General features: G+C 33.8%; 1 protein-coding gene across 1 annotated transcript in view; it reads left to right on the top strand.

Moving 5' to 3' along the window:
* The window catches only part of COL25A1 (collagen type XXV alpha 1 chain), a 276,185-nt gene that overhangs the window by 153,308 nt on the left and 107,110 nt on the right, over positions 1 to 15,767 (top strand). The window contains exon 5 of the mRNA XM_015831888.1: positions 11,536 to 11,553. Within this exon, the coding sequence (XP_015687374.1) occupies positions 11,536 to 11,553 (18 nt within the window). The remainder of the gene's footprint in view (positions 1 to 11,535; positions 11,554 to 15,767) is intronic.

The raw sequence follows: 15,767 nt of genomic DNA, 5'->3' as shown, positions 1-15,767 counted from the left end.
AGTTTCCCATAGTAAATGGAATCATATGTCCTGTGTTGCTTGATAATATATTGACAAATTAGGACATGTCGCAGCCTCTGAGGTCTATATAATATTATTTTCTTTACTCTTAAATTTTTTTTGTTTGAAAGCAGATGCTTTCTATATTTTTTTTATTGTTGCCACTATTATTTGAAGCCTGTTCTATAACTGCCTCTGTAAGGCATTGAAATAAAAAGTTTACCATGCTGCAATTCACCCTAAAATACTGAAATGTTTTGAATCCCACTTTTTTATTTCCTTATTTAATTTATTCTATGTTGATATATAGGCTCTGTTCTGGGCCCAGTGCTCTTCAACATCTTCATCAACGATTTGGACGAGGGGATAGATGGGAAATCATCAAATTTGCAGACTACACCAAGCTGGCAGGAATAGCCAACACTCCAGAAGACAGGCTTAAGATACAGGAGGATCTGGGCAGACTTGAACACTGGGCGCTATCTAACAAAATGAAATTCAATGGTGAAAAAAGTAAGGTTCTACATTTAGGCAAGAAAAAACAAATGTACAGGTATAGTGAAGGGGGTACCGTGCTCAATAGTAGTAACTGTGAGAGGGACCTCGGAGTCCTAGTGGACAAAAAGGCCAACACAGTGCTGGGCTGCATTAACAGAGGGATAGAATCAAGATCATGTGAAGTATTAATAACACTTTACAATGCCTTGGTAAGGCCACACTTGGAATACTGCATCCAGTTTTGGTCACCACGATGTAAAAAAGGTGTTGATACTCTAGAAAGAGTACAGAGAAGAGCAACACAGATGATTAGGGGACTGGAGGCTAAAACATATAAGGAAAGGCTGCTGGAATTGGGTATGTCTAGTTTAATGAGGAGAAAGACGAGGGAGGACATGATAGCAGTATTCCAATATCTCGGGCTGCCACAAAAAAGAGGGAGTCAAGCTATTTTCCAAGGCGCCTGAAGGCAGAACAAGAAGCAACGGATGAAAACTGATGAAGGAGAGAAGCAACCTAGAACTAAGGAAAAACTTCCTGATACTTAGAACAATTAACCAGTGGAACAACCTGCCTCCAGAAGTGGTGAATGCTCCAACACTGGAAATTTTTAAGAAGAGACTGAACAGCCATTTGTCTGAAATAGTATAGGGTTTCCTGCCTGAGCAGCGGGTTGGACTAGATGACCTCCAAGGTCCGTTCCAACTATTATTATTATTATTATTATTATTATTATTATTATTATTATTATTATTATTATTATTATTATTATTATTAATAATAATAATAATAATAATATTTCTAGTAATAGTGATATCTAAATATTTTAAAGATTTATATGCCATTGTAATCTCTAAAACAAAGGAGACTTCCTTTTGAGTTTTTGGACATAGTTGACAGCTTAATACAGTATAGCTGACTGGATAAGAAGGAGTAAAAAATTTATCATCTGCAAATAGATTTAAAAGATATGTCTTATCTCCCATTTCATCCCACAAATCTGATTAATAGAACTAAACGCTATTGTCAATGCATCTATGGCTAGGTTGAATAGTAAAGATGATAAAAAGTAATCCTATTTTGTACCTTTTGAATCATGATAGGATCTGAATCATAACTGTTCAATCTTACCTGATCCCAAATTTGAAGTTAATTAATATTGAAGTTAAATTTCCAGAAAGTAAAAAGTTTTAAATATACTGTATTTATAGAACCAATGGCTAGGGAAGACTTACTAATTTTACTTTGTATAATTTTTAATGATTTCTTGATAGGGAAATGTTTTTATTTGCAATCAAGCAAATAGATTGATCCATATGATGGAATGGAATAGTGTAACTGGAAGGGACCTTGGAGGTCTTCTAGCTCAACCACCTGCTCAGGCAGGAAACTGTATACTATTTCTGGCTAACAGTTTAATGTAAAATTTATAGTCTGTATTAAGAAGTGAAATGGCCCTGTAAAATGCCAGATTCTGAGAATCTTTCTCAACTTAACACAAATGATCTTAGACTGTTTCCTAGACTCTGGTAAAAGGATCCAATTGGATCCCCTTATTCAAAGTATTGCATACAAGTAAAAATTGTGGTATTAAAATCTCTTTTAATTATTTATAAAAATCCCCTGACAAACCATCAGGACTAGGAGAGTTCAGATAGTTCAGTTCAGGTAATCTTTATTGTCATTTTTTTCCTGTGGGCACAATGGCACACATTAAAAATGAAATTTAATTGCTTGCTCTCAAGTGTACACATACACAACACACATTTAAAGCATACTATATACAACATATGTATAGACCTACACCCTTACATATAAGTAACATATAAATATTAATCACTGTTCTCTTCCTATTCCCTCATCTAAGTCATTTATGAAGATATAGAAGAGTACTGGACCTAAGACGAAACCCTGTGGCACCCCACTGCTTGCTTCACTTCATGTAGATGTAGTACCATTAAGGGCAACTCATTGAGTACAGTTTGTCAGCCAGTTATACTGTAAATCCATCTGGTGGTGATACTGTCTATCCCACATTTTTCTAGCTTACCAAGAAGTAGGTTGTGGTCTACTTTGTCGAATGCCTTGCTAAAGTCTAAGTATACTATGTCTACAGCATTTCACTGGTCTACTAATTTAATCACTTTGTAAAAGAATGAAATAAAAGCATGATCTGCTTTTAACAAAGCCATGCTGGCTTTTAGTTATAACTTTATTTGTTTCTAGATGTTCACAGATCCATATCTTCCCAGGTATTGATATTAGGCTGATTGGTCTATAGTTTCCTGGGTCTGTTTTTCCCCCCTTTTGTGTGAAGATGGGAACCACAACAGCTCTTTTCCAATCCTCAGGTAATTCCCCAGTGTTCTAGGATTTTTGAAAGATAAGGTACAATGTTTCTGAGTTAACATCTGTCAGCTCCTTCAGAACTCTGGGGTGTAAACCATCAGGTTCCAGTGATTTATATTTGTCAAGATCAGATAGGTATTATCTAACCATTTTCTTGCTTATTTTAATTTTTATTTCTAGTCTTTTACAGTTAAGTTTTTAGTAGGCTGGGCTATAGTTTCTTTTTGCATGAATGAGTTAAGCAGCTCTACTTTCTATCTACTGCCTGTTACTTCCTTGCCATTTTCTCTCTTAAGTGGACCTACTGTTTCCTTGATTTTTTTCCTTGTTATTTATATGTTGGATTGCAAAATGTATCATATCAGTGAATATATGGTTCTACAGTAGTAGCAGGTTGTATTGTCAAGGGGAATTTTTCAATCAGGGCTGAGTTATGTTGATTAAAACCACAATGCTCTGTTCATCTACTTGTAAAAACACCTTACTGAATGCCAGATTTGCAAGTCCCACACTTTTGACCATCTTGCTCCATCTTTACAATTTCCTCTATTCCTCTTGCACAGTTATTTGACATAATCCTTTTTAATCATCAGATGGGATCCTCACTGATGTTCAGTGTGCTTTAGGTGTGGTTATATTTACTTCAGAAAACATTAGAAGAGAGAGAAATTCAGAATTATTACAGGAAAGACAGAAAATATAATTAACTACATCTGTTACAACAATCCATAGCCTTCTGAATTCCAAGCTACTTAAAAGTGATATGGCATCTCATCAATATAGCACTAGCCACATCAAATATGGTACAAGGAAGGAATGACGGTACTGATGAATTGAATATAGGATTTCTATTTAAAGATATTAAATCTTTAGTTTTTTCAAAAAGAGATGAGGCATTTTAAATATAGGGCATAAAGTTATTTTGCTCTACAGATGTTCAGAATGTTCAAGTATCAATAATAATACTTCAGAAAATGCCTACCAAATATATTAATAGTAATTTGACTTAGAGATTGCTTTATTTATTTATTCTTGGTGGTGTTATTTTTACATGTTTGGGTATATGGCTAAATTTGCGAGTCTTTATTAGTAAACTATATAATGCACGACCAGTAGCATCACATAGATATTTAATACTTTTGCATTTTCTAGGGCTTTGATTGAGGACATCTATAGTTAATTGGAAGTGTTGTTAGCCAAAGGATTTTTTGTTGGGCAAAGCAAGAGTCTAACCCCTTAATGGTAGAGTGCCTGCTTTTAATGTTCAGTCCCATATTCAAACTCCAACATCCTCAAGAATCAAATATTCAATTTAAAGCCTTTTGAGACAATTGCCAATTGTGTAATCAATTTGGAAGATCATAGAACAGTGATGGTGAACCTTTTAGAGACCGAGTGCCCAAACTGCAACCTAAAACCCACTTATGTATTGTCGAGTGCCAGGTGGTGTGGCCCATTGGCTAGGTGTGGCCAATTGGGTAGGCGTGGCCAATTGGATGGGCGTGGCTGCAGTGGTAACGGCAGAACTGGGTGGAACTAAAAAGTTCAATCAATCAATTCCAACTTTGCGAGTTCTTTTTTTCCCCGTGAGAAACTGAAATTGATTGATTGAACCTCTTTTTTTTTTTGCACATGGCGGTGGAGGCCTAAAGCAAAAAGGTTTTATAAAACCCAGCTGAAGGCCTAGGACTGGGGCGACGACGCACGTGCCCACAGAGAGGGCTCCGAGTGCCGCCTCTGGCACCCGTGCCATAGGTTCGCTACCACTGTCATAGAAGAGCCCAATCTTGTAATGTAATTTAGTAAAATAATACAATGTAACAGTCTTTTGAAACAATTTTTTGAAATTCATTTGATTCATTCAAAAAGATATTTTGTTAATGATTTGTTATGGAAAGCAGCTTCTCTCTGAAAGAAAGGCAATAGAAGAAAACATCTTTAAAACAGCTCCCTTGTTCGCCCAAAGCCAAATCTGTTACCAGAAATCCTATATTACTCCTATGGAATCACATAAAAGAACCCAATTTAAATACACCTTTCCTAAGAATATAATTAATTCATAAAGAAGAATAAGAGTTCATTTAATTTTAATGTTTTCATCATAAAAAGAAACAATGAATTATGTACTAACAAACATAAAGTTGCAAAGGAAGTATTCCATTGTTCAGTTTGCTATTCTTTAAAGTGAATAAAGCTTGATTTAGGCTTATCTGCAACTGCATATAGGCAGTGACATATACCTATAGTGCAAAGAGGTTAGTAGGTAAGCGTAGGTTGCAGATAGTTGCAGTCAGACCAACACACAAACCTTCCAAATCTTAACTTCATGTTGTGTGGAGATGCACGTCCTGCATGCTGATTGATTGATCCAACTTCCTGTTGAGAGGTGACACAAGGCAAGGAACATTTAGACAGTGTTAACATTCACAGAAGTATAAATGCAACAGCTATGCAAATGTCCCTGAACAACAGAGGCATATGTTCCCTGATGTGCAGTGACGTACAAGTCTAACCAAATCTTTAATTTGCATCCTGTTATTTAATATAGCTTTTAAAAACTGACAGAACTGGCATTCCATATTGAATGCTTATCTTGTAATTGCTCTCTATTTTCTAAGCTGTTCATTAATTCTCCAATTTTGAAGGTGCATAGTTAATTTAAGTTAATTCAACATATTTAGTCATCACTGCATAATATATAAGTTCTTGCAAAGTGACATAATTTGTTTTGTTACACTCATTAAACATTTACTCTAAAATGAATCTGTTGAATTAATCAAAATGAATGAGACAAGTTGTCTTGTTTTGTGGAGAAAACAAGACTTGTTCAGCATTTAAGCATCAGGATTTTTTAATAAAAGGAAATAGTTTTGGGTTGAAGATATTAGTATTATATAAATTTGCATATATACAGTACATATATATGCATACATGCAAACTTAAATAGTATCTCCTGAAATTGACATTTTAATATTTCATATTTGATATTTCTATCAATAGTTCAACAGTTCAATATTTTCTGACACAAAGATGTGGTAAAAAAATTGTTTCCAGCTTTGCTGTCTTTTTATATTTTTTATTATTTTTATTAGCTTCCAGATTTCCTGCGACTCTGAAAAATCAGGATTCTGGATTTCATAGGAGCCTATGCATGTTCAGCAATATAAGTAATGGCTTTAGTGCTGCAGACATTTGTGCTTAATGCAAGATTGCCTAGAGCAGCTAGTGTCATTAACTTGATGCAGGCAGAAAGATGATTCAGAGTGTTCTCAATGGATGTGACACACATCTGGATAACAAATACCTGAATGGGTTATAACTTTGGACCATTCATTTGTTGCTAGGTAAATTCTTCATCTCCAGTTGTAGACAATTGGGTATGTCTAGTCTGGTGAAAAAAAGGATTAGGGGTGGCATTATAGCAATGTTCCAATATTTCAGGGGCTGCCATAAAGATGAGGGGGTCAAACTATTTTCCAAAGCACCTGAAGGCAAGACAAGAAACAATGGATAGAAACTAATCAAGGAGAGAAGCAACCTAGAACTAAGGAGAAACTTCCTAACAGTGAGAACAATTAACTAGTGGAACAGCTTGACTTTAGAAGTTGTGGGTGCTTCATCACTGGAGGTTTAAAGAGGAGACTGGACGGTCATTTGTCTGAAATGGTATAGGGTTTCCTGCTTGAGCAGGGGGTTGGACCAGATGAACACAAGGTCCCTTCCACTTCTGTTATTCTATGAGATCATTTCTGTGAGACCATTGTCCAGACATACTATCACCTGTTATCCTGGGATTTTAACTGTGATCTTGATGAATTTATAAAGAAAGATTGGAACTATCAAGGAACTATCATTAGTATTTCTTGTACATCTAATTCCTTTATTAATATAATTTGTCTCCTGAGCATCTTTATAAACTGTGGATTCATTTTCTTTCTCTTCATGGTGACATCTGAAGGAATTTCACATTTCAGTACCTCTTCATTATCACTGTTTATTTCATACTTACTTTACTCCTGTACCATAAAGATTGGCAACAATGAAGACAATTGCAGTCTATTCGGAGACAACTTATTTTGTTATCGCTTCTGCTTGGTTAGTTCCTTGGTTATTTTTTATAGGTGTTATCCTGTCTTGAGCTCTGTTGCTTTTTTGCTTTTTAAAAATCAAGATGTTAACAAATATTAGATAAAATATAAAAATTAATTTGAGACTTATACCCAGATAAGTGGGCAAGTGTATATTTCACCATACAAAATGTTTCTGTAGTAAATATTTATATAAAATAATCCTTTTTCCCCCATCCAAAAACCCAGAGTGCATCTTCCATTTTTGCTTCTATGGTTGCCCATACTTATAAACAGACTGCATTCAAATAATCTATAAAGCTTCGTTTGTATTTTCTACTAAATAAACTTAAAATTGCAGCCAAGGTTGCATTATTGTATTTGTGTATATGAGGCAGGTTTTCTAAAATCCCTCTGCCCTGATTTTCAAGTGTTCTACATCCAAATTTAGAGACATGTTTTGAAAGAAGTCTAGTCTCAGTTCAAGGTCAGATTTAATAGAAAGGCTTGGAGCACATTTTCTTTGTGTCATCTCTGCCTATGTTGTCAGAAATGCTTTGTGAGTTTTGGAATGCTTTTGAATTCCAGTCCCAGTTGTAGAAGAAAATCTGTGAATATAATTATCAGGGGTGTTAATCTTATACCCACTCAAAAAAGTAGACAATTATGATGCCATTACACACATATTATACACATATACACAGTTCCCTAGGCACTTTTTATTAATAGATAGATTGTAATGAGAAATTCTCTGTATGTTAATTATAAATATTTCAACATTATTTGCCCTTAAAGATCTTCTCTTTGAGAAACACTGGTGCATTAAAATAACTAGGTAACCCTGTGTCCCAGTGATGGTGAATTTATAGGAATATTTTTTATGGAATTAATAAAATGAGAAAAACACCTCCCCAATTCACCAAACCCCTCATGTATAAGAATGCTTCTGAGTAGTACATTCAAAACAAGGGTACATAAAAACGTTTGACATTAGACAGATTAAAAACTGCAATTAAAAAACTTCCAAAACGCCTGAAGGCAGGACAAGAAGCAACAGATGGAAACTAACCAAGGAGAGAAACAACCTAGAACTAAGGAGAAACAGAACAATTAACCAGTGGAACAACCTGCCTCCAGAAGCGGTGAATGCTCCAACACTGGAAATTTTTAAGAAGAGACTGGACAGCCATTTGTCTGAAATGGTGTAGGGTTTCCTGCCTGAGCAGGGGGTTGGACTAGATGACCTCCAAGGTCCCTTCCAACTTTATTATTATTATTATTATTATTATTATTATTATTATTATTATTATTATTATTATTATTATTATTATTATTATTATTACCTTTATCATGCTTTCAACATTGGAAAAACAAGAGAGAGAAATACTACAGCTCATATCTGTGGTAAGAGAAAGGATTAAATAGTTGTTTAGATATTATTGTATTTGGTGCAATAAATGGTGTTATGGAAATGCTAGCCAGACGTAGTAACACTCCAGTGATTTTTTGACATTTTTAATCTGCAGTACCGTTTTTGGAGAATGTGGAAAAATGCTAGAGGTGGATGTTTTCATGATGCTTGCATTTGAGGATGAATGTTTGCTTACTGTGGTGCTTCTGTGCTTTGAAATCTTCTACATTTTACTAAATATTTGCCACTTTTCCTCTTCTTCCTGTTATCCCTCTTCAATGAATTGTCTTCCTTTTGGAGTTCCATTGCTATGGATAGCATTCTTTTTGACTAATCTTGGAAAAAGAACTCTATTGTACATTGTCATTCAATATTTCCACTAATTATTTATGGTGTGGTTTAGAGGAGACTCCCACTCAGTTAACACACACTGATTACTGATTACTCCTTGCCTTGAAAAAAGTATCTTTCTCATTATAGCTCCTTTTCAAAATATTTCAGAAGATAAACTATTTGATCTCATTATAGTCTTTACAGTCAAGAAATACACCCACTATTGATGTACCATATGTCTCTAATGCCACCTGACAATGTGCATGTCCTAATTTTAGGTCTTCACTATACAATACATGCTAGTAAACGTTTAAATATCATTTAGCACATTCAATGCATTCTGAATTGAGATAGAATTTTATATTAACTTTTATATAATGTAACCTATGGATTACATTCTATGGAGTCTTTTGGGATCACTGAAACAGTTTCATAGCAGTTTTCACCTCAGTAAAAGATTTTCTGGAGCTTTAAGTGAATTCTTAAACATTATAATGAAATCCGATTGTTTTAAGGTTTCAGTACTTTTCTAAGGATTTAAAAGTTTTCTGTTTTCTCAATGCTAATTGATTGTGATAAGAAATCCCACTTATTTTTCCCAAGTAACACTGGGTATTTTCCATTTTTCTCTTAGCTTACACTAACTATATTTTCCTGTGTATATTACAACTAAAGGAATGATAGAGCTTAAAATAATTCTCCTGTCAGAGATATGAAAACAACCTCTGTCAATTGAAGAAAAGTTATTATGGCTGTACTCTAATGGAAACAAGCCTCAGTGCACATGTATGATTTTTAAAAACTGAAGCATAACCCTTGGAACACTTATTTAAAAAACTTTAATTTAATAAGAAGCTTTGGGTTGATCAGTGTTAAGTAAAATGATATTTGCATGAAAGTATTGGTAATTATGCAAGTTTTTAAGGAAAGAATGAATAGGAAAATGGATGACTAGATATGGATGGCTGTACGCATTCTTGAGAAATTGTAAGTATCTCTTAGAGATCCCTAATAAAACATACAGTTTTTATTAAATTATTTATTTAATACTTAATTTATTTATTAAATTCTCTACTTGTTTGCTCAATGTCTATGGAGATTCTCAGTCATCCAGGTCATGTTTGGAATATTTGTTTGCTCACTTATTTCCTTTATATATTTTCCAAATCATTGAACTATTGGAGATTTACAATCATAATCAAAAATACATTGAAGTTGAAAAGTTATAATACAAGTTCCTAATAAAATATTAATGTAAATAATTTTAAATATTGTAGCACTGGGCAATATCAACTCTCAGGAGCCCTCTGGAATAACTTTGGCTTAGCAGATTTCCGAGGGTCACCAGAATAGAATTAGTCCAGTCTGATCTCCAAGATCAGAGATTATTTTGTAAAATAGTCACCAGAAGAAATACAGATATTCCTTGTTTGGCAACCATAATTGGGAGTGGGGACTCAATTGTTAAGAGAAGTGGTCTCTAAATGAAACCATAACTGGGTTTATGATCAGCAAAAGTAATAAACACAAGGTTTGATTATAAAGTTACTTTTTTATCACTATAACCTGTGCCACTTCTAAATCTCCACATACCTCATTTTTTGTAAGTCAGAAAACCTTAACATACTCAATGAGACAAGTAAACCAGATGTGTCAGGATGTTCTGCAATACCTAGGAAACTACCATGCAGAGGACTTTGCACTGGACCTGGAAACCTATTGGAAACCAGTGAGGTGCTTCCAGTGTTAGTGACACATGACTGAAGTGCTCTCATTTGCCAGCATACACGAAACTTCTTTATCAGTTGCAGTCTCTGTGTGATTTTCAAAGATAACCAATGTAGAACATTTTTTGAGTATTTTGAGTGTAGCAGAAGAAATATTCATGAAAAGAAATAAATGCATATCCTGACTCCATCAAATTGTTTTTAAAGAATGTCAATGAGATCTTTGATGCAAAAAGAGTCACATGAAATTCTTGGCCTGAAAAGTTCCTCTAATTATGACCATCCAGATGCTTTGGGAAAGTTGGTGTAATTATGCAAATGGTTTCCTTCTACCTGAGCACTATTTTTAAAATTAAGGTAGAAACGGGCATTCACAGGTAAGGGGGGGAAAGATGTTCTTCATGATGCAAAACGTGTGTATGTCTTCACCACACACATTTTATTATTTTAGTGTCATCATAGTTAGGAATATTTGCTTATGTCAAGAAAGTGAGATTTTTGTATTGAAAATCTCACTTTCTTGACATAAACAAATATTCCTAACTATGATTGGAACAGCCTATAAATAACCTAAATAAAATAAAGGTAACAGTATAGTGTTCAAATTCAATAACATACTCTATGTGTTTACAGTAGTCATATTTTAAAAATTAGAAAATGAACTATTGTGGAAAAAAACTATCACTTTAAAGACAATTAATTTTGAATGTAACGTAATTTTGATGGAGAAAAATATTAACTGAAGGATGGAATAGCTGTTTAAGAAAAACCGTTACCAGCAATTTGTTAGATCAAAAGAGTGAAAAACCAATTAATATTCCTACCTCCCTCAAGGGCTGGAATTTCTTTGAAAGTTAATTATTGTATTGTATTTGCAGTTAAGGATTTGGTTGTTGTTGTTGGTTTTCAGATAAGGTTTATAGAGATTACTTTGAAGCTGGTCTACTGAAATCTAATTATCAAACAATAATGCTACCTTATTAATATGCTTTTATATAGATCATTAGCAGCACATTGTGAAAATAACATGACCTTCTTCCTCCACACAGTACATTTCTAACTTGCACTAACTTCTAACTTCTTTTTTTTTAAAAAAATGGGTTTGGTGTTTAAAATTGTTCTTTCTTTTTCTCTCTCTTTTCTACAACAGGGTCAACCTGGTCCTCAAGTAAGTGTCATCTTGTGTTATTATTGTTAGTAGAAGTGAGTGAAAGTGAAACAAAATGATGCAAGGTAGAAAACTCTATCTCTTTTACCAATCATTCACAACTCTTTTTGGAAGATCCCATATCATGATTTTATTCCCCCAATAGATACAGTATTTTGTGTATATATTGGATTGCACCGGAATTCCACTTTCCCAAACATTTTACCTATATTTATAGAACTTTAGGATTACCTACAGTTGATTTTGTTTTTCTATTGTTTCCAAAACCATGAAGGAGACAAAATAAGCTCATCTTGATTAACTTGGACTACATTTAGAATGCGGTTAACTGGCAATAACAAGACACAGTAAGCCACATTTATTTTCCAGTGGGCCCCCATATGTTTTGAATTCTATTAGCTGCTTGATGAGATAATACTTTTAAGAATATATTGCTAAATGAAAAGGGCCTCTGAACTGTGGTTTAAAACAATGTCACCTAACTTTGAACTAAGATAAAGTATCTTAATAAATGTATTGCTGGAGCTGGTTTTCATTAACTGCTTATTAATCACATGTTAATAATGCTGCCATAAACCAGGAAACCTTTAATTATTTAAGATAAAATTGGCCACTTTGATTAATTATTTGAAAGCCTGAGAGTGATGTCTGCTTTATTTAAGAATAGCACAAGTCTAGGCCTTAATTAAATAAATGTGAACTCATCTGAAAGCGAACATATTTGTGGACATTCAAGAAAGATGTTGAGAAATAATTGTATAGTTGTAAAGCTTTTAGAAGAAAAACAGAAGCATTGGAGGAGAAGAAGAAGAGATCAAACCATGCTATTAAATTATTCATATAAGATGTGACTTGTGATGATAACAGTACTCTTGAAACATGGCTATGGCTACTCCAGCTGCTTCACCAGCCTTGAAAATAAAACCATATTTAAACATTTATTATGAATTGTAAGTTCCATTGTACTCAGTAACAAAGCTTGGTTCATACAAAGGAAACATGTTAGTACAGAAACTGTTGCCTAGCAAAGGATCGTGAGTTCATTTGTTAACGTTCATATTTAAGTATCTGACATTTTCTGGTTTTTTAAACAATATGTTTTCTATTAAATATCTTTCTTAGTTTAAAATAATTGCTTCTTCATTATATTCTTGGGGTTAAGCCATTTCACATTATTAGTGGGGGAAAGTTTGTATTCTCTGGCTTACATTATGAGGTAGTTGAATGGAGAAACAACCACAAAATACAACTTTAATACATTTAATACAACTACAGTGTATTAAATTAGTGCCAGACCAAGGGATTCTGCAATTTTTTTTCTTCCAGTTTTCATTTAATTTTTAATTTAATTTTATTTAAGATAATTATCTTTTAAAACATTTCCAAAGATAATTTCTGATAAGCACTTAGAAGTGGAATGTATTCTTGCACTTATATAGTTATGAGATGGCAAAGGCTGTATGTTAATACTTTATCTTTCATTGTGCAATCATCTCTTCAGTACTTGATATATCCATGGGTCTGTAGCTCTATGCTTTTCATATTTCCCAGGAGAAACCCTCGTGAGAAAAATCCTTTAGACATTTTAGCACTGATCTTTATATGAAGGGATATAATCATGCACTTGATAATTTGTTGGAAGTTTTTCCTTATGCTGAACAACTCAGGGAAATCAACTACCTAATTTCTTTGCCCGGTGCAGATTTTGAAAGACATTTTGAAAAGTTTGAATGGCTAAGTCCATTTCAAGCATTTTCTCCTTTTCCTCTCTTTTCCTCTGCAAGTACAGTACTGCTTTCAGAAAAACCTCTGATACAATGTGGCCTTGGTACTGATATCAATCACTCCCAACCAATCCTTGTCTTATTAGAACTTCCCAATAAGAATCTAAACTGAACTGTGCTCTTAGCTCCTTATCATCAAAGCAAGTATTAACTCTTATCTTTGGCTTTTTGCATGGATACATGAAGACCTAGCAAGTTACTATGGCATATAATTGGCTGATCTTAGAACTAATACTAATGCTATTATTCTAATACTAAGGAAGTTCTCATTTATCTGATTTGCAGTCATTTTGTCTCTTATAATGGTTCTGCTGTTACTCTCAGTACATTTTTTGAGATAGATTAAACTGACACATATTGATTGCTGCAAGATGTTCCAGTAATGGTCATTATTAAAATGGCTGTAAACTTGATTATGCAGTCACATTTTGACACTAATCACTACACTAGATCAGTCATTATATATTGCTCATATTTATCTGAATATGTTTGTATATGCATTGACACTGTGACAATTTTATATCTATTTACATACAAAGAAGGAGTTAATAGAGTTAGATGATATATATATATATATACAGTATATATATAGAATTATAATAAATTAAAATTATATCTAATATAATTAACAATTCAAAATTATAACGAAGGTTGGGTTCTGTGAGGAAACCCTTTTGCAGCCAATGTAACTTATGTCAAGGACTTATTAGGACTTTGCAGATCATTTGGTAAAGTGTTAAACTTTACATTTACATGAAGGAACTATAGCTGCTAAAGTCTAGTGTAGTTGCTTAAGGACCCTCCAGATCTTTTGGATTTCTGTATTCTGATATTTTATGAACGCTTGGTCTTGAAAATCACTCTGTCTAAAACTGAAGAACTGCTGGTGGACATTGTAACTAACATAGCAACATAGCTTGGAATAAGAACATTTCATAATAAGATGTGATACTGAAAGTACTGATTGATGTTGCAAAAATATTACATTGTAAGATGGATGGGCAAAGTCTTCTGTTAATGGCAGCAGCTTTTTCTCTAATCTTGTTTCTTTTTCTAATGAACCTGCCACATATCAATAAATTAATTAAAATAAGAGGAAAAAATAAAACTGAAAGGAAAACAAAATTTGGGAAAACTAGGGCATGAATATGTATAAATTTTTAAAGAGAAATACATCAAGATTTCTAAACATCAATATTCAGTATTTTCAGTCCCAAATCTCTCTGTATAAACTAAGATGGAAAAAGTTTATGAAAGATTTAAAACCAGATCTGAATAAAACAATCCTTAATTTAAGTGTTTTTCAATTCTCTTTTTTGGTCACATTAATTTTTCAGCCACACTCCTAAGTAATTTTGAGCCAAAGACAAATATAGATAAGCTTTACAGTATTTTGTTATGGAAAATCTAACAGAATCCACATTGAAGTTTTAACCAGTTCTCTTGCAAAGTATGTTGACCTAGATTTATTTCAGTGATAAAATTCCTGATCCTAAAAAGCCTTCTATCTTCCTAGTCCCAGTCCCTCTGTGATCCGATTATTGGTTATCTTTATCTGCATATTCAAGTAATTTGGATCAGAAATTGTTTTCTCCTTTTCCAAATATTTCAGTGTAATTTTAGTTATGAAATTATAATAGTAGATATTTATTTATTGAGAAGAAAATTGATTTCCTTCTTTTTTTCTGTTGCAATTGTGGATAAGTCTTGGGAAATGCAGAAAATATACTTGCCATAGGATTTATTCTAAGAAGTATTCCTTGAACAATTTGCCAGAAAATATTTGATCAAACTGAATAGCTAATAGTTATTGCTTATTACTATTGTCATACCAATGACAACGATCTTGTCTGCAGCTCTGAAAAATCTTGGTGATCTTGATTCCAGTCCTAACCAGACATTATCAGGTGTAGCATTTTGAGATTAGTTTGGATAAGCTAGGATTTAGAGATGGTAGTTTGATTTACCATCTCTAAAAATCTCTGCTTCTTAAAAAAGTCTTCTATTTTCCCATTATTGGCTATATTAACTATATACTCAAGGAATGGGAGAAAAAGGCAGGAATTTGGATCTTTCCAAATATTTTAATGTAAACTGTAGTTATGGAATTATAATGAATATGTATTTGAGGGGACTTCCGGTGGCAGGCGACTTCGCTGGACGCAGCTGTTTGCTGCTCCCGCCTGTTTCCGCGTAAAAGCCGTTTTGACAGCCTGCATCAGCTGTCAAATGGCCTGATACCTTTCCCCTGGGCATAGGGGGATAGGTGAGCTGCCCGAGGTAGGAGTTGAGTTCCCGAGTCGTCCCTTGTGGACGATGTAGGTGAGAACTCCTCCGGAGCCCCGGGCTTCTCCGCGATCCAGGACGCCTTCGCCGTAGCGAAGCTAGAAGCCGCCGCCACCGCTGCAACTTAAAGTTAACTGTGAGTTT

Source organism: Protobothrops mucrosquamatus, unplaced genomic scaffold (genome assembly GCF_001527695.2).
Source record: "Protobothrops mucrosquamatus isolate PMUCROS unplaced genomic scaffold, P.Mucros_1.0 scaffold_4, whole genome shotgun sequence".
Classification (NCBI taxonomy): domain Eukaryota; kingdom Metazoa; phylum Chordata; class Lepidosauria; order Squamata; family Viperidae; genus Protobothrops; species Protobothrops mucrosquamatus.
Note: the sequence above shows the minus strand (reverse complement) of the source record. Positions and strands in the feature narration are given on the sequence as shown.